Source organism: Aythya marila (genome assembly GCF_965140915.1).
Source record: "Aythya marila genome assembly, chromosome: 12".
NCBI lineage: Eukaryota > Metazoa > Chordata > Aves > Anseriformes > Anatidae > Aythya > Aythya marila.
In genome coordinates, this window is record NC_139053.1 from 7,593,238 (window position 1) to 7,613,768 (window position 20,531).

The 20,531-nt window shown below is 36.6% G+C and overlaps 1 protein-coding gene across 3 annotated transcripts in view; it reads left to right on the forward strand.

Annotated features, from left to right (window-relative positions):
• The window catches only part of NFATC3 (nuclear factor of activated T cells 3), a 63,058-nt gene that overhangs the window by 32,095 nt on the left and 10,432 nt on the right, over positions 1–20,531 (forward strand). For 2 of the 3 annotated variants that reach the window (XM_082769677.1, XM_082769678.1), the window contains exons 4-9: positions 4,964–5,163; positions 6,349–6,521; positions 7,271–7,411; positions 9,744–9,799; positions 10,442–10,568; positions 12,359–13,411. In XM_082769677.1, the coding sequence (XP_082625803.1) occupies positions 4,964–5,163; positions 6,349–6,521; positions 7,271–7,411; positions 9,744–9,799; positions 10,442–10,568; positions 12,359–13,411 (1,750 nt within the window). The remainder of the gene's footprint in view (positions 1–4,963; positions 5,164–6,348; positions 6,522–7,270; positions 7,412–9,743; positions 9,800–10,441; positions 10,569–12,358; positions 13,412–20,531) is intronic. The other variant, XM_082769679.1, reaches the window with a different exon arrangement.

A 20,531-nucleotide genomic window follows, 5' to 3' on the forward strand; every position in this document is an offset into this window, starting at 1 on the left:
TTCTCACCCCTACCACTAACTTTCAAGTGCAAATGCTGCTGACTTCAGTGATCACATTGATCTCTAGTGTTACAGTTGTTTTTTTCTAAAGGATTTTCTATACATGCATTAAAGACGTATGAATGTTTTTGTAATATAAAAACACAACATCCTGATGACGGAATTTTTCTCAGTAACTTACTCTCTTCATACATGCATCATAAAAATTGCAAACTAAGTATTGACATGCAGGAGTTTACTGAATGCATGTAGTAATATTGCTGGAACTGCTTTGGCTGAAGCTGTTCTGGCTTATCCTGTTGTGACCTTCAGTCTTTAGCCTTCCAGCTTTAGTTTAACTTACGCATGCACTGACCTTTGCTATGGAAACGATATAGAAACACAAAAACAACTTGGCTGAGTTTCCTCTGCAAAGCAGTGGGTGGTGTATCAGTATTCTATTACAGAGGAGGGTTTCTAGAGGTCAGTAGTGACAGTGTGCAGTAACTTATTAGTTGTCTGCAGCACAGTGCTTGCTACTCCTGGGAAAGTGTTGCTTTTGTGTCTTTTTTTTTTTTTTTTAGTTAAAGTTAATATCTTTTTTTTTTTTTTTTTTTTTTTTTTTTTTTAGCATGCAGCTCTAAGATTGCATATTAATGGCATAAGTGCTGGAAGGCATGCATGGAAAAAAGCCCCAGTGCTCAACCAGTAGTTTAAGTTACCCTCTTCCTGTGTGTGAACTGTGACTGAATCTTGGACAGGCTGATATTGTAGCAATTTACCATGTGTATCTTCAGTGTGGTGATGCCGCAGCAGGTTGTAGGTTGTAAAATAGTTTTGTTAATTTACATGCCCGTGAGCTGTGTAGTGACACTATATTCTTATTTGTATATATCATGGGTTCTCTACCAAGGTAAACTAAAGGTACAGACACCACAGCTTCACTAGGTATTTGAACAAAACAGTATGTATTCTTTCAAGTTAATTATGTAGGTATTTTCATTGAAGAAAAAGTAGCATGTTTTTTTAACTTGCAGTTTTGCCGGTGCATTGGATTTCTTGTTTGCTTTTGTTTAATTTGGTATGTAGAAAAGTATAGCAAAGTGCCAAAGGTAGTGCTGCTATGTGGTGGCTCTTTTTTTTTTTTTAATATATTATTAATATTTTTATTATTATGTTTATTTTCAAGCCGTAGTAACATAATTTCAGATTTCCATAGAGGTAAGGTTAGCATATTGGTGTGACGTAAATCAGTCAGATTGCATTTCAAGATCATTCAGAAAATGCACCTGATACCCTGCTGATATATAGCTAATCTGTTGGCGGGGTAGGGAGCTTTTGTGTTTTCTGCCGCTTTCCACGTCTCCAACATCTTTTGCAGAATAATGTTTGGAAACCAGGCCCTGTATGTCTTCCATAGCGTATCTGGGAAGGCATAGAGGGTGAACATTTGCTCTAGCATAATGGAAGCAAAACCATTGTTAAAAACAGCTCGGAGCAACTCAAGTGTGGTGTGCAGCCATAGAGCATTATAGGCAACACCAGTGCAACCACTGGCACTGGGTGGGCTTTGCTTCACTGCAGTAAGCTCCCGCTGCCTCTGGGCCGCTGTAGAGGACAGGGCCTCCACTGACTGTTGACAGACTGGTGCAGTTCTGTGAGTCAGTCTCAGTCTCTCATTGCTGTTATCTCTAGAACTGTTGTGTACGTATCCATTGCTAAGGATGGGGGAGATAGCGTTAAGTGGAAAGCAGCTTTGTCACAGTGACCCTGTTTGGATGTTACTTAACTTTTTTTAATAGCTCTGGCTTGTAATATATATAATTCCCAGTATGAGAGTGAATGCGTTTAACAAAGTTCACATTCAGGCTGTGTTTCATCATGTTAAGACAGAATTTTAACTGAGGAAAATGGATGGTGGGGTCACAGTGTTGAGAGTTTTGCAAAAAGTGACTGCTGTAAATGCTAAATGAATATAAGGTCTTAATTTTTCTTTAGATAATTTAAATTATTGAAATTCATAGCTTCCAGAAATACTAATTTGTTATTGGGAAAAAAAATATTTTAGAAAGATATTGGAGCCCTGCATTGAGTATAATGGGTGTAGCCATAATTGATGAGAGGCCCCATGTTCCACTTTCAGCGGGATGATAATTAAGGGTAAAAGTTGTGATCTGGTTGTGCTGCTGTAGTTTACAGGTGACTCCTGACAGATGGAGAAAAACCTGAACACTGGTGGTGGTCATGGGAAGTTCATCGTCTCTACTGTAACATCTGTAAATGTCTGAATATTGCATTTATTTACATGGGTATCAACACAGTCTAGACTGCCTCCACTCAGTGAAGGCTGAGGCATTGGTAGGGTTTTTTCCTAGATTTAGCTCTTTGTGCTGAGAACTCCAATGAGAACAAAACCATTGACATATTTGACAGAACATATGCCTGTGAAATGTAGAAATACATAAATAAATGAAATCATGTAAGAAATTAGTTGGAAATTTATCAATTATAGGGCAGGATATTGTGTTTGATAAAAGCTGCTGTGACTTGTAAAGATTGCCTGGCTTTTTGTGGCAGATATTTTTATTTCATTATACCAAGGGTCTGAAGGGATAAGGAGTGTTAAAGCCAGGAAGAGATGTGACTTACTGACTGAACATTATTAAGTCCGTTTTTTCTGCTTGACTATGCACAGGTCAGTTCCACAGAGTAGTTGAGAGTCCACGGGTAGTTGGACTCAAGGGGGAGATGAAGAGAGATGAAGTTTCAGGACAGTTTACTTTAGTGTAACCTTATTTTTAGTCTGCGTTTTATGATAAAACTGAACTGAGCTGACTTCTGAAAGCACAACAGCTGGGAAAGGTACAGGGAGAACTGAAGACAACAGAATCCAGAATTCTTTCCCTTCAATCAGCTATGAAAAGCAGCAAGGTCTCCTTACTGTAGGAATGGTCTTGAGATCACCCAGCCCAGGAAAGTGATAGAAATGCTGAACTGCTGCCTTTCTTTCCCTTCAGTCTCCCACTGTGAAGAACTTGAAGATGGTATGGTCTTAGTGGGGTGGCTTTTAGGACCTTCTTACTGTTTTAAAAAACAAATGGAAAAACAGAAGAAAAAAAACACCACAGAATTACTTAATAATGCTGTAATTGTAACATACGTAATACATTAGATCTATCAAGCTTTTCTGTCAGCTCTTCAAGATCCATATGTTCTTGCTCAACAGCAGCTATGTGCTGTAGCTTATCTGGAGATTTTTATCTGCAGTATGATGGCTGTAGGAATTTTTCGATTCTGTGTGTGCTGGGGGAAAAGGGGAAGAACAAGCTTCATTTTTTTGGTTTTGTTTTGCTTATGATTAATCACAGTTTTCTCCATCTAGCATGGTCTAGATGTTTGCTGTTATGCTTCTCAATCATATTGAACCAAAAATTAATGGACAGGAAATATTGACCACATGGTTGTATCTGGATGGCTTAATTAAATCTAGGTGGAGCATTACATCTTGGACAAAAGCATTCGTGTAGATCTATAGCTGAAACTTTGAGAATGGCTCTTTCTTTAACATTACAGACTCTGAGAAACAACATTCCTGTCATTGATTGAGACAAAAGTTCTAATACAAGTGATAGCACAGGTAGGTGTTGTCATGGGTGTAACTTTAACATAGGAAAGAGGCATTTGTTGGGTGTAGGTAAAACTTCGCACCAGTTGTAGCACATCAAGATACACGCAGTCTGCAGTGGTGCTTCAGATGTCTTTGTGTGGGTGTGCTTTGTTTTTTGTACTGCTGACTACTGGTGTTGTTATTCTTGTAAGTAGGTTAAATTGACATGGGTTTTTGCATTTTTGTGTGTGTTTTTTTTTGTTTTTTTTTTTTTGTTTTGTTTTTTATGTGCTAGTTCTGCAAAGAGCTTGGATAATATTGCTGTGCAACTAAGTAACTTTAAAGTCAAAAGTATTGATGTGACAAAACCACATTTAAAGAGTGACTGTCTCCCCTCCCTCCATTTGTAACATAAATTGAAATTAAAGTCAGTGAAATATAAATGTGTTATATTGCTGTTTAGAAGTCATGTAACTTGCAGTGTGCATCAGTCTACACAAACTGCACGAATACGGAAGATCAAGTGAGTGTTGTGGATTTGTAAGACCTGTTTTGTAGGTCTCATTTAAAATTGCAGTGGGTAAAGGAAACTTGGGTGTTACTGTCAGTTATATTTTGTTTCCTTAACTCTTCTGGACAACTATGTTAGCAGTGTATAATCATAAAGCTAGCATGTTGTTTTTTTTTATAGCTAGTTTAATTTATTTATTGAAGCATCAGTGTGTTTCATGCCTAGAATTACTGTTAGCTCAAACAAGAGGCAGTTTTGTGATAGCGGAGTGCATTGGTAGTTAGTCATATTTTAGAAAGGGAAAGATGCACGAGTTAACTTCTTTGAGGAAAAAAAAAAAAAAGCAAAACTTGATAATGATTATTTTTTCATAAATAAAATAATATTACTTGATTTTCTAGCTATGAATCAATTTTTCTTTACCCTAACATAATACATTTACATTCATACGACCCCTTAATAAGCTCACTAAATTGCATTTTGTAATAAAAATGTAAATTTAAAAATATTTTCAATAATTCTAGAAACTGTAGATGTACCTTAATAATATTGCTAATTCTTCTTTGTTTAAAGGCAATATCAGAAATGCACGTATAGCATAACATAGTTTTAACAGAGTTCTGTAGATGAAATGATTGGTTGTTTTCCTCTGTCCAGGACTCAGAAGGAATACAGACACCTTGATATCCATTTATTCTGGTAAATGTTGCTGATACCTGTTGCTGGAGGACTGGTGTCTGTACTCAGTTTTCTTTATCATTGAAGAAAACATAAGAGACTGAAGAAGTTTGTAATTTATTATTACTCTTTAATGCAAATACAGAAAAGCTAACTAATATTTTAATACATCTTTCATTTTTTATCAGCTCCTGGGCTACAGTGAGAAGCCTGTAAACTTGCAAATGTTCATCGGCACGGCAGACGATCGCTACTTAAGACCTCATGCATTTTACCAGGTGCACCGAATCACTGGAAAAACAGTTGCTACAGCTAGCCAAGAGATAATAATTGCCAGCACGAAAGTTTTGGAAATACCACTTCTTCCTGAAAATAATATGTCAGCCAGGTACATTGCAACTGTGTAGTTGATATGTGGCTTTTTTCCCCATTTGTACAAATGTGAATGAAGTGTCTTGTAAAACAGCTAATTTTCCACACGTATGACTCATGATTAAGCTGGACGCAACTCTTTAAACGTGCCAGTATTCAGAAATAAATCCTCAGGTAACATTAGAAGTAGTGAAGTAGAGAGACGAGGCAGCTGGTATGATTAATGGGAAGATGGGTGAATGATTCTGGGGTTCTCTTTTCCTGTACAGTCTGTATGTATGTGTGATCCCACAGCTGTAGAATTGCATGGAGGTTATAAATGGCTGGTGGTTTGTGTTTGGTTTTTTTCTTATATAACAGGTGACTTTTTTCTGTGAAAGTATAGCCATACAGTTCAACTGCTTGTTTCTTCATTGAATGTGGTCATCTAACTTACCATGTCAATGGCATTTTCCTTATTTTGATTTTTTTTTACATAGTTTTTATTTTTAGCAGTTAGATTCTTCTCATGGTTTAGGTCCTGCCAGATGGAATGTACTGAATAATAGTTTAATACCAGTTAGTTTTAGCAACAATTACACTGCTTTTTTCTACCTGGAGAGTCAGGGAACTGAGCGAACTACACTTTTTCTTTATTAATGTAGCATATTTATTTCTAACACATACTTCTGAAGCCAGCTTAGGCTTTCCTGAAGTTACACGCTGGTAACCACTGAATGCTATGAGCCCATAAAAAGTCTTCAGAAGCTTCCTTGTGTGTTGTTTGATTGAAGTATGTGTGGCTTATATAAATAATCAATAAGCACGTTGAATGATAGCTGGGATGTGATCATTCTCTAGTCCTTCCTAAGCAGTGCTAAATATCATCCTTGAAAATGATATTTACTGTGTTAAACAACTTACTGTGAAGGTTAAACAATATGCAGTTAAGTGGAATAACAATCTTTTAAAGGTTCAAGAAACCAGCAACTAGATGTTTGCAAGACAGAACAATGTTTAAAGAGAATACTTGCTGCTATTTCTGACACTAACAGATATGTTATGCTATTTTTAATGTTATTTTAATGCCTCCATTAACATGGGAAAAAAGTGGAATGTTCTCCATTCCTTAGCAGAAAGGCTTACAGAGTATACTTTAGCAACAGTTTGATTTGTTTTCTTCCATTTCTCTTCTAATCCATCCTTTCTCACCTGTCTCCAGTATCGATTGTGCGGGTATTTTGAAACTTCGCAATTCAGATATAGAGCTCCGTAAAGGAGAGACAGATATTGGAAGAAAGAATACCAGAGTGCGGCTTGTGTTCCGTGTTCACATCCCACAACCTAGTGGAAAAGTTTTATCTCTGCAGACTGCTTCCATACCTGTTGAATGCTGTAAGATTGCTTTAACTGTACATAATTTATAGCCGTGTTTTCTGCATGTGTCAGTAGTAATGTCATTCTGACAGTATTTAGTGTCAGAATATATGTAACAATCGTGTGACAACCATTTTGCGTAAAGAGCTAAATTATGTAAAAATAGTAATAGTTTTATTTAAAGATGTTACTTGCCAATTGGCAACCCCGTTTGCTGTTTGGAGGAACAGCAGTGTTTTAGGTTTTAATCCTAACAGCTGCAGTCATGCAGTTAGCAGCTTCAGAAGTTTCTGTATATGAAGGGAGGCAGCCCATGTATCTCAGTGAAAATAAATACTCATTTTAGGAACAAATAATACCATTTCATTTACAGGAGTCTGTACCATTACTTACCCAATGAACAGCTGAACTTCTGGGGATTTTGTTTTTTAAATGCTGGCAGTAAGGAATCAAAACATGACTTTAATCTTAATTAGTCCTAGAACTCATTTTATCTATTAAATACTAAAGTAGTTTTTACACCAGTGTTCCTAAATTAAAATTTTAATTTGCTGTAACAGTAGAGACTGTTAGGTTTTGTGACTCCTTTGTGTTTCTTTTCTATAATTGTATAATTTCAACATAATTCTGAAAACAAAGATAAATGCACAACTATGATTTATATATGGTTGTTTTACTCTCATCTGTGATTCTTCAATTTAGGATCATAAAAGCAATGTTACTATGGTTAAAATGATGGATTATTTTCTTCTTTTTCATTTTTAAAGCTCAGCGATCTGCTCAAGAACTTCCTCAGATTGAGAAATACAGCATCAGTAGTTGCTCAGTAAATGGAGGCCATGAAATGGTAGTGACAGGATCCAATTTTCTTCCAGAATCAAAAATTATATTTTTTGAAAAAGGACAAGGTAAATCTCCTTTTTTTTCATTTTTTTCTTCTTAAGAACAAAACCAAAACCACTACTTGAGCTTGACTTTGTGTGTTCTTCATCTCTTTTATCACTTTTGAAATGGTTCTGGATTAATTTCAAACATCAAAGAACTCCAGAAGAGAGCTTAGTTTTGTGTTTTTCTCTGGAGAACTAGTTTTGTTCAAAATACTAAAAACATCTGTTCTTCAGGTACAAAGCATTGACCAGGCAGTTATGGAAGTATGCCTGTCAGTAAAGTTACTGTTCACGTTATGAAAAGCTCTAAAACTTGGATAGCCTAGGAAGATTGTCAAAACACAAACATTTATCTGTTCTCATTGTTTTTCCCTGAACTGCAACATAACACACAACTTCTCTTGTGTTTCTGTTCTGCTTCAGGTTATCATTTTAACCATGACACTACTTTGCAGCTAAAAAAAAATTCATTTGAAAGCTCTAAGTAGTACCGCGGGGGCATAGCTTAAGTCATTAGAAAAGAGCAGTGCTAGACTTGGGGAAGGAATGGAGTAGGGGATGTCAAAGGAATTGGCGTTTTAGGATAGACGGTCTTCGGAGCGCACAGTACTTTGTTTTGATTTCTGTGAAGGTTTAATGCTGGGGGGCATGGAGAGTGAGTGACATTATTCTCACTGAAGTATGTAATACCTGTGACAAACCTGAACTATTTTGCTTTGAGGCTGTGGTTGCAATCAAAGGTTTTTCAAAGGCATTTGCTTCGTCCTTCCGTTACTTCAAGTTGAAAAGTTTAAAACGCATCCATTCCTGTAGAATAGAAGCAGTGGATAATTGCTGTTATAGTTAAAAACTTCACACAGCCTGTTAGTAAAATCTAATTTCTTACACAAATTGAAAATATATGACTCTTAGAGTTATATTTTAAGGGGTGATTAAGTTTTCGGTGGTTGCAACACCAACATACAAGTTCAGTTCTTTGTAATCTCAAAATCCCAAATAGGTAGAAAACTTAGTAAATGCAAAATTACAAACAATACCTGTATCACAAGAATAGCACTATATCAAAGTCAATAATTAGTAGAAAAGCATTGCTTTTTATCTAGGTAAACCCTTTTCTTCACAGTTTAGTCTTTTTCCAAAAACAAATGCCATTTTCATCATTATGCAAAATCAAATTGGTATGCAACTACATAAACTATAAATTTTAACACCCCATAGCCCTATGAAAATATTTTTGTTTTGTCATGTACACAGGTGTACATATATGCAACTTACTTAAAGATGTTCTGTTATCCATCATTCCTTCCTGGTTCTGTAGCAGTTCTGGATACGTGCTATGATCTTAATGCTTCTTCTTTAAACTAGTATCCATGAAAAGTAGTTTAAAGATTAGCTGTCCTGATCCAGGGACTTCCTTTTCTTCTCTGATTTTTCCTTTAATATGTAGAGCTTAACATTTGAGCAACTTAAATTATTGCTACTGGAACTTGAATACCTGATTTCAACTTTTAAGGAAAGAGTAGCAAAAGTAAATCATTAAAAGGAAAAGTTTGCAGCTAAGTCCAATTCCTCTACATCTTATCTTTTCCTTAAATATTTAAGTAAAAATGTGGTGTTGATTTTGTTTTAATTAGCAAATACAATATAAAGTGTTTTTTCCTACATTATATTTTGACACCCAATGTTTCAAGCTGCATTTTTAAGCCCCTTTAAAGAAGTACTTCTGCTAGACAGTAGGTTTCTTGATAACCTGCACTAAACCCAATAACAGAGAATCAAGCCTTAGGTTATGCTAGGTGAGAGCAGGGAGAGGTTCACCAAGGTGAACTTCCCTCACAACACAGGTAACTTGCCCTGTAGTTGAATTGTAGGGTCTTTTAGTTCAGGGGTGGGTGTTTGTCTTAAATACATAACCTTTGGATATGTACATGAAGATACAGGTTAAGTCACTATGTGAAAGAGAATATATACTGTAAGTCTTCAGCATGTTTGTTTCAATAATCATGTTAGAAGTTCTTAAACTTTCTTTTAAAAATGTTTTGGAAAAATACGGAAACACTCCCAGCCACTTAGAGTACACACTGCCTACTCTAGAACTAGATTTAACTGTAAGTAATCAGCAGGAGTTCTTCTAAAACGCAGGATCCTGCACAACACCCAGCTTCACAATGTCTGTAGCATTGAAACTCTGAAAGCATCCCTGTACTTGCAGTCTGTTTACAACATGCCTGTCAGCTGTATCTCTCCCTGAATTGCCTCTTTATGACTAAAACTAAATGCAGTTTTAGATCAAGTATTTAAGGATTTTAGAAAATGCTTTTTGCTTGAATTATTTGTAAATTTCTCTCAACAGATGGAAGACCTCAGTGGGAGGTAGAAGGGAAAATAATCAGGGAAAAGTGTCAAGGGGTGAGACACTTACTTTCTCTTCTTTTAGAAATCTTTGTTTTCAAATGAGAATACTCAATTTTCATTGTTGTTCTGAAATTTAGAATTCATTTAGTAAAGTAGATCACTGGCTGATCCAGACAGACAACTGGAGACTTCTAAATTGGCTTACTACTATAAAGTACTTATTAAGATAATGCGTTGAAAGAATTGGAAGTAGCATGCTTGCTGTGAAAGCATTGAAAAAATAAATTCAGATTTAACTAAAAGAAATCTGAAGATAATTTTTCTAAGATAACAAATAATTTCCAGCACATTCGAATTTTTCTTGCAAGCTTAATGATCTGAATTGCAGTTCTTTGACTCCTAGAGTGTTTTATGCTCTCTCTGGCAGATAAACAAAGCATCCTTTAGATGTGTCTTCTTAATTTCAAGTGTTACCTTCAGAACACTTGGGTTTAAGAAAGAAAAAAGTCTCTAAATAACAGTTTGCTTATAGTACTATTTTGTTATGTAATATATGCATATACTTTTAAGTTTATCTATTCTGGAATATCAATTTGCTTTAGTTTTGTAATAAAAACTGTTTTAACTCTTCTGTAATTAATAGCAGTTTCATTTGCATTTAATATGTAAAGCTTTTTCATTTCAACTTTCATATAGGCAAACATCATACTTGAAGTTCCTCCATACCATAACAAAACTATTACAGCTGCAGTTCAGGTGCAGTTTTATCTCTGCAATGGCAAGAGGAAAAAAAGCCAATCTCAACGTTTTACTTATACACCAGGTATTAAAAAAACAAAAGCTGCGTTCTATTTTGCCATGTAAAATAGACATTTGAAAGTGTATCAGACAGTCTCATACTTTTTAAAGATAGATAAGACTAGATTTGAACAATTTGTAAAACACCTTAAACTCATTTAATGATAAAGCTGAAGTTTAGGATATTAAGCTACAGTGCTACGCGTACAGCCAGGCATTTCTTTGTTATACTTTTTACAGAATAATTTGCATTTTACCAGTCTTTGAAAATTAAGTGAATCTTGAAATTTGCTCTTCTAAATACCCACAGTGATGGTAGTGAGATAACAGAATATGCATTTTTATGCATGTGTTAGGCATTTTTTTTCCTCCTTTGATATTCCAAAAAGCTGCTTTATATGCAAGGAAGAAAAAGTAGTCCTCTGGACGTGTTGCAGCATATTCAGAGAAAATAGCTTGGAACATAGCCAGGACTGAAAAATGGTACCTACTTCAGTTAAAAAGTTTTAATCCCTTCCATTTAGCACAAGCAGTGCTACTAGAAACTACTATCTAGATACAAAATACCTACTACTTTGCCTGCCACTTTCTTTCTATTAAGAAATTCATGCCCACTTAGAGTAGTCAGTTCACTTGGTGCTAATGATAGAGCTAGATCTTCTAGGACTATTTGGAGTACTTGAGGACAGATAGCTGAAGGAATCTTTAAAGTCAGATATAAATATTAAGACAAACTTCTTGAAGCTTATTTATATAGTGGCAAGGAAAGCTTCTATTAGTTTCTACAGTTTAAAATAAGTTTTGCTTGCTTGTTGTGCTCTAAAATACTTCATGCATAATTTGAGTAATGTTACTTAGGTTTGTGGTACACTAAGTATTCACTTATGCATTACCAAAATTGTGATGTCTTTCAGCAGTTATTCTTACAAATATCAGCTCCTCATACAATTAAAAGAAGAATCTTAAGTGATACTTTTGTATGAAAAATCCATATTTAAGTGGTGGAGTGAAGTAATGAAACTTACCGCTTAAATAAGAAGTTATTTTACTTACAACTGCAGCTGTTACTGCACAAACCCTTTAAAAATCCAATTTTTTTTATAACGCTTTTAACATGTACTGTTTAAAATAGAAATCAAGCCATTAAGAATGTTAGCATTTTTCTACTATTTACGCTTAAAATCAGTATTTTAATGAGCCTGCCTTTGGCTTCAAAAAACAAGTCCTGTAAGTGTGCCTATTTAGAACAGTTGCCATCACTGAAATTAGAGAATATACTTAAAGAGCTGCCCTAACAACACACACTACTCAGACTAATGGAACTGAGTTGCCAAAGGTCAGCAGTCATCTTGATCAAAGGCTAATGAAAGTTTGAAATGTGGATTAAAAAAAATTGTCATTCACCTTTTCCTAGTGCCTGATACTGCACTCACCTGCCTGTTTTCAGTGGAGCCCAGCAACAGTCCCCACAACACATGCCTTTGATGAGCGGATCCTTCAGATGTACTGGACTTTCTCTTTCTTGTAACTTTTTTTGAATTGCAGATGTTTTTAAGAACCATACACTGCATAGGAGGATAGTTTAGAAGGGAAGAGACCTGCCTTTAAATAAGTGCTAGAAGGATTCTTCTCCCTTTATATACCTGTAATGCTGACCCTTTAAAGTCCAAGAAAAAGAAAGCAGAGCAAGAGGAAAAGGGAAATTAGAACAAGGGCAGTAATGATGCTATTGTGGCTGTTGAACAGCTATTAGTGTGCATTTATCACAGGATACAAATGAGGTGGAATTGTAACATGCTGTTTTACTTTTTCTAGTTATAATGAAGCAAGAGCACAGAGATGAGGTGGATTTGTCTGCGGTTCCCTCTTTGGCCCTGCCTCACACAAGCAACGTCCAGGGCCTACATTCTATCCGAACTCAGTTGCCTTCACCAGAGCAAGGGCATCCTCATGATAATTTACTGTCTACATCACCTAGGAGCCTTGTGTGTCCAGTTCAGCCGCCGTACACAGCAATGGTGACCTCAGCAGTGTCCCACCTGTCGCATATGCAAGGTAGAAACCTTAGTCCGAGTGAGGAGTGTCACGTTTTGCCCCCTGCTGTGGTTCAGTCTTTTCAGGTAACATCAGCACCTCCTGTGAGGCCTTCCTACCAGCCTATGCAGTCTAACGATGTATACAATGGACAGTCTGGTCTTCCCATGAACTCTGCTGCCAGCCAAGGATTTGATGCTATTTCATTTCAGCAGGACACAGCTGTACCTCATTTGATAAATCTTAGCTGCCAAGCTCTACCACCAATGCCGTTCCACTCTTCAAATCCAGGTTCTGTGTCAACATCGAGTACCGCAGGGCACCCGCTAGCACACTCAGCTCATTCGGGACAGTCATCTTCGCACCTACCATCAATGGGATACCACTGCCCGAGTGCTGGGCAAGGCTCCATCCCTTCTGCAATGAGTCGCTCCCTTGGGCAGTCTTCTCCCCAGCTGCAGCAAGTCCCGTACCATCCTACAAACCCAGCATCTGCTTCATCCCCATCCCCAACAGCTTCCCACCCTATGGTCCATTCACCGCTGTCTGGACCTTCTTCACCCCAGCTACAGCCTATGCCTTATCAATCTCCTAGCTCAGGACCTGCCTCATCTCCCCCGCCAACCACTGTAAGTCACTCGGGACAGCACTCCCCTCAAGCACACAGTCCTGCACTGGGAGGTCTTAATGCAGCTTCGTCCCTAGTACACCATACCGTATGCGATTCATCTCCATTTTCACCAGATGGGGCAGCTATTAACATTAAACCAGAACCTGAAGATCGAGAATTGAATTTTCAAACAATAGGACTACAAGACATCACACTGGATGATGGTAAGCAGATCTAATATTTTAATACTGGGATATAATTACATTAAACCAGCAGGTGTGGGGGAGGGCTGTTTAACTTAGAACACTCTTTACAAGAGTAAATTTGTACTATCAAAATGGAGTCATTTTTGTGCCTAAAGCAATGACTTATTTAAAACTAATTATATCAGCTGTAGTTATACAGTTCAAGTACTTCAGTCTAGTTTGCTAGACTTTGGTTTTAGTCATAAAACAGGGCCAGAGGATTAACTCATACATACTGACACCTTATATACAAGGAATTAATTTGAAGCCTCTTCTGATTGTCTTACTGGTATGTTTCAGTGAAAGTCCTAACAATGTCTGAGTTGCATAACTGTAGTTTGGAGTCTTGTTTCATGGGGTTGTCCGAGTTTTGACGGACAACCTACTTCACTGAAAATGTAGCACATGCATTTTGGCACTGTCCTAGTCTCTTCATAGGCATTCTGTAGAAATGCTGTTGTCATTCAGCACCTCTGCTCACGGTAGCTGTATGCTTTTTCCTTACCACTTTGGCTACATTTTTTTTTTTTTTTTGAGAATTCACTTGCTTACCATAAACAAGGACCATGGTGGAAGACATTCTAATGCTTGAGGCCAGACTACAAAGTCCTCTACTTTAAATACTTGCACAATGTTAAGTTAAAAAACTTCTCCAACCAAGTGGAAAGTAAGAGAGAGCAGCTCCTAAGCATCAGACTATTTTAGGCATAGATGAGAAGCCATTTAAAGAACATGTCAGACTAAAATAACTGAAGAAACAGAAGGCCTGACCTTCAGAGGTGCTTGATATTGATGATGGGAATCTTACTAGTATCTTTTTTCTACAATAGTCATAACTGTAATTTTTGTCCTTTGTAATTATTTAATTGCATCAGCAGTAACAATACCATAAAGATTTAAGCATAGGTCATCTGTTAAATATCCTGATCAGTCCCAGTTCCTTGCCTAAATGGAACTTTGCTATTGTAACCTCCAGTTGGTAGGAAGAAAGTTTAGTAGGAAATGCCATTAGGACAAAGCATACTAGAAAGAAAATGAGAGAAAGTGATAATGTAGTTGGGCTTTCAGTTAAATGGCCACCCTAGTTAAATAATACTCTGGTTTTAGAAACGCTGCACAAAATCAACCAACTTTCCTTAATCTAGAAAAGAATGAAGAGACTGATCCTTTCATGGACTTGGCTGAGGGAAGAAGAGGAAGGCTTTATGAAACAGAATACCTAAAAAAAAAAAAAAAAAAAAGAAAGATATCTATCTACTTCTATGCTTTAGGAGTGAGAAAGAAATCTTAAAGTTTGAAAAAAAAAATGTCATGGTAGAAGCTGTCTTTTTCTCATCCTGCTTCCCTTCACACCCACCAAAAAGATACAGGAATAAAAAATTAAACCCAAAAAAATAAATACTGTAGTTAAATATAACACAACCTAAGTAGAAGTGTTTCGCATTTATGAGCGGTTCAGCAGTTTGTCTGTACCTGTTTGGGAGTTAGAAGGAATGCACAGCAAAGAAGAGAGCCAGATTTTTTTTCTTTTTCCTATAGCGTAAATACTAGCTGCTTTTAGAAATATAAATAAATATAATGAAGCATATAATAATCTAATCTATTTATATATTATTATATATATAATGAAATTACTGAATTGTTTCTGTGCTGACAAACATATTTTATACTTTGAATCACAGGAAAAGTTGAAAGAGATACATTATAAAAGGCTGACCACTTGCTAATACTTTAGATGATTTGTGACCACAGCTTTAATAATTATTACTTCTTAAATAACGCTGGTTGGAGAATTTTAAAGCTCTGATAACTGGCGATTAAATGATACATTTCCTATATGGAAACAGAACTTGGTTTTAATACTAAACAAGTACTTGGCAGCAGCTGTACATTTACAGGCACTGAGCTTACATTCATTTCATTTTAATATTACTGGTATACAGCAATTGATTTATTCAGTATTAGGATTCAAAGAAACAGAAAAACTTGGTTTTTGAATTTTTCATTTCCAACCTCAAAATTTAAATTAGATGTCTAGCCTGAAACCTGCTGTCTGAAAAATCTTGAAGTTCATAGTGCAAAGGAACAAGCTGCTCAATACTCTCAACATGAATAAATACTTCCTCTGCTTAATCAGTTTTAAATTAGAAAACATGTTTAGACAGGAACACTCTTTTTGTAATGTATCTAATATATTACTGTGGTTTATAAGATAATTTGAAAAATTTGCTTTTGTTTATAATTGAATTTTCGTTTCCATACAGATAGAGCTAGACACAAATTGTGAATGAATTACTCTAATGTTATAAGAACTATGGAAAAAAAAAATCCAAACACAAATGCATACGTAGATAAATATTGATATGATATGTTCTCCCAAGTAATTTATCAAACCTGAAAGCTATATTTAGCTGGAAAACAGGTTTTTAAAGGTTACCAACTTAAGGCAAATAAACTGCTCTCAAAATAATAGTAAGGGAAAACCAATTAAAATTTTTTTAAAATCACATCTGGATTAGAGTTGTTAAATGTCGAATAATATTTAAGTCAGGAGGTTAAAACAGAAAACAACACCCTGACAGCGTAAGTATTGTGTCTTTTAGTAGTGTGCAGGATTTCAAAATTAGCATAGTAGATACTTTATTTGCCAAGAAAATATTTGAACAAAAATTCAAGTGCAGTACAGAAGTGCTACTTCTAATTGCTTAGCTAGACAGAGTATGATTATTTAAAAAAAAGCATAATAAAAAAGTAGCTAGTAGTTATACATCAGTTTTGTTAAACAAGACTCCCAAAAGTGGATTTCAGTGCCTCTTCAGCCAACATTCAGGTTTTTTCTTCAAACTCTGACTCTCCTCCCCCCAAATCTGAAACTTAATGTAGAACTACAATGCTGCTTCATCAGCACTCAAACCAAGAGCATCTGGATTAGTCTTGATCCAGCATCTACTGGAAGGTGTAACCCATCTGGATTCACCGTTTACAGTTTCTGCAAAGTCAGATATGCTTGGTAATGACCAGAATGGGGTGACTGCTAAAATCTTGTTTTATTCCCTTGCCCAATATGTAGTAGTGCAAGTTGGGCTCTGTTTGGACTACAAGTGACAGAAGATTGCAGAATTTAAAGGCAGATCCTTTACCTGTACATCTGCAGAAGTTACACTGAATTTCATTTTTCCCCTACTGAAACTTGGGTAGTCATTTTTGAACAGGATCGAATTGATGTTTTAGCCTTTTCTGATCCCTTCCTTGCATTTGCTTGTGTGTATAGTGTCATTCCTCTTCCCCACAATCCTTTCTCCCCCCACTTAACGAAACAAGAAATCAAAGTGCAGAAGGGCATCTAGATATGGAATTAGAATTACATTACAGAAAATGTGTGAAACGTAACACAAATTCAAAGTAATTTGTAGCGTATGTTACCACTTAAAAGACATTCTGAAAAACAGTACTTTTTTCTGCTTAGGACTTTCCAATAGGCAATCTGCACAGGTGGAGAAACTTTTGGACTGGAACTGCATAAAAGCAGCTTCCTACTCTTTATTCGTCCCATCCCTTTCTCTTCCTCCTCCCCCAGTCTCTCCCATGTTAGACCTCCATTTTCCCTTAACAGCTTTCACCAAGTCTGTCTTCTGCACATCTTCCCAGGCTAACTGTTCCCTGTACAGATGGCAGAATAATTAGGGCCACACGCAGGTGTAAACAAGAAGGCTAACATGACAACCAGGCAGCCGGTCACTTCCTGTATCCATCATCCATACCATGCTATGTTGTGTACTCATCTAACGAAGGTCCCATTCCTTCACAACTTGAAAAAGTCAGTCAGGCTCTGTCTCATCATATGATGAGGCCCTGTTGATTTTACTCACTGTTTTTAAGAAGTGCTCCTAGTGCGGCAGTTTGCCTATCCCACTGTCAAGTTTTAAATCTAAAGCTGTTCTAATACTATTGATCTAAAACTTAGGCTTTTGTGTTTTTTTGCAGTTTAGGCGTGAGCTTACCTTGGATTTCACGGCTTTCTAAAGTGATGAGATTTCTGTATTTAACCATTTTCAAGGTATTATGTTAGGCTATATTCAGCAAATCAGGATGACCTTCTGCTAATCCTCTTACATTTTGTTACTCATTGCATCTCCATTACATAAAGCCAGAGATTAGAAAATTCAGTATGTGGATTTATTATAAATCATAACTAGAAATCCTCTAACAGTTCTGTGTACGTAAAGCAGCAAGTCTGCTTTGTCAGGCGCATTCCACATAGAATTCGAAGCCACTTGCATTCATTCATTTTAATAGTTCTGTGATAACTCTTCAGTGGATAAGTTCTCTTGCTTGGAAGCTCAGAAATTATTCTGATCTTTACTAGAAAATCTGTGGATCTTTACAGGCATCTTTTTACTTTAGCTTCATCTTAACTTAGCATCACTACTTGTATCCTATTAGCAGTAACTAATAAGAAAGTTTTTGCAGAATGACTGTATTTTCTATTTCTATGTATTTAAAATTTTCAAATTAATAGGTTGTTCTTAATTAAGACAACTTCCTGCCAAGTAAAGCATTGAAGGTCAGACACTAATATTAAATCCCAGAACAAAATGGTGCATCTTGCAACATACCTGGCACGGATTTCTGCAGCAAGAACTCCAGCCTGCATTGTACACTGAACTCAGAATATTCCTGATTTTAAAAGGCATTCAGAAAATGGCACTGCTGTGGATTGTTTAATAAGGTTGTGTTTAAACTCCCATCTTTCTTATTATTCTGTATCTTAAGTATATATTATCAAGTATACAGGCTTTGCAATAAAAAGCAATATACAATTCCTACTCTTCCCATAAGCTTTATGGGCTCCTGCAGTGACGTCTTGAGATTGAGTAAGGTGATACGGCAAAACCTGACATGTGTTGGACAATAATAGCACTCTGCTTTTAGAATTGGGTGTTATGAATAAAATAGAGAACAATCCAGACGCTAAGCAGTAGATTCAAGGGATGAGGTTGGAATAGTAATTAAAAGTGAAAAGGATGTTATCATCCAGGGTTGTTAGCAGTTAAAGGATGTTATGTGGATTCTAGTGGATTAGTTCATAAAATTGAGGCCAGGAAGGTGTCTTTTGAGAAGATCAGTTATAGGCTGCTGATGTGTTAAGAACTTTGCACAAATCCTCAGATCACTGTGACCAGCTAATGTATGAATCCTCCTGTTTGTCTCTGAGAGCTGCAAAACACCTCATATCTATTTCCAGTTAAGTACACCTAGTTGTACCACCACAAAAAGATTCCCATTTAAGAATTTGGACAGGTTTTCCAACTCATTTTGGAAATGCAACTGTTATGTCTACATCATGGTGCAGATACTACCACTAGGAGCAGAGCTGAAAGGAGTTAGGCATGTCATCACAACACTGGCAAAAATATGCTTAGACACTTCTGCACTGCTTTCCACAGCCCAGCATGTGGCCTCCAGCTCCAGGATTCACGCCTAATGCTTACTATGTTAAACTGTTTAAATTCATTTATTTTCTTGCTTGAAAGAAAGGGTAGCGATGTGACTTACATAAGGTGGCTTCACTACAATATATAAATGCAGAGTGTGACATCATAGCCATGACATGGACAGATTTGTTACTGTACTGAGCAACTTACAGCTTGTGCTGTAACTCTGCAGCACCCACACACTGTCTCTATTAGCTGTAAACATATGCCCATGAAAACTATGCTTCTAACATTTCATACATCTTTTTTTTTGTTTTTTAAAAAATAAAAAGTAATTTTTAGTAAAGTTGGTGTAAACCCAAAACTTCTAAAATAAGTACATCTTATGGCTTGAAGTAGTAACTTGCAAGGCCACTCATCGTGTCCTTGAGAGTTTGCCATTGCAAACATGGCCTTCCATTTGCCTATTTTTGATCACCAACCCCTAGAGTCACAGCAGAGAAGACTGAGGGTTAATTATAGCCTGGCAGCTGCTGCTTTTTTTTTTTTTTTTTAAACAGGAAAGTTGACACTGTACTACTTGCTGGTTCTGCAGAGTCAAAACCAGGCTAAGTACATGTACGTGGTGCTAACGGTGATGTAGCTGCAGGGCTTCTCAATATAAATACAGCTGATAGAACTCAATCCAGAGTTGATAAAAGAAGGCCTATATGCAAGGAAGCATGTGCTGCAGTCTGTCCCTAATGCTATTTGAGGTTTACTGATCCTTGTTACATCTGTAAATACAATAATTCAGTCTGCTGTCATCCAAAACACAAGTTCCTAGCTGGATGCAGCAATACCACCAAGCCTTGACTGTTGGTACAACCTGCCAGACACTTTCATCAGATATGAAAAACCCACTCTGGCTCTACCAGCACCACAAACAATGTGCATTCTAGTATAGTTTGGGGGATCCACTGTTCTAGAAATAGCGCATCTTCTAGGTTAAGACTAGCTGCCCACGTCTTACTCAGCTCATAGCACTAAAGGATATACAGGCTTTTAATTGGATAGTGCTAAAACAAAAAATAAAAAAACTAAGATACTTGAAGAGATCCTGAAAACCAAATGGTAGAACTCCTTTAACTTTTTGATCTGCCTGGAGCCTATTACAGAGCTACAATTTTTCATTGCTTTACAGCTCTGACCCAAGTCTGGTACAGCTAATGGAAATGGGGGGGGGGGGGGGCAGAATTTTCTCAGCTGTTTATGAAATGATAAGGTAGAAAGATATTTTTAATGTATGGTTATTTGGTACCTCAAGTTCTATCCAACTTCACTGCTCATATACAAAACCCTTACGCTGTATTACCCACTTATAAAGGCTGTTGCTGTATTTACCACGTTTCACAAACAACAAGTATTGTGCCTAAGGCACGTGCATGCTTCATTCCAGCAGGTACTGGCAGGAGACCTGTTACACATGCTACATACAACATACAGTGTCAGGAATTTGTATCAGTGAAAATTCAATACTGTCACCAGCTTTGTATCTCAAGTAACTCACAGTCCCTCTATGTATGAAATTAATTGGGAAAAATTTAATCATATTTCTCCACTAGTGACAGATAATCCTTACTGTATAAACGATGCTGACATGATTCAGACACTTGCTTAAAAGG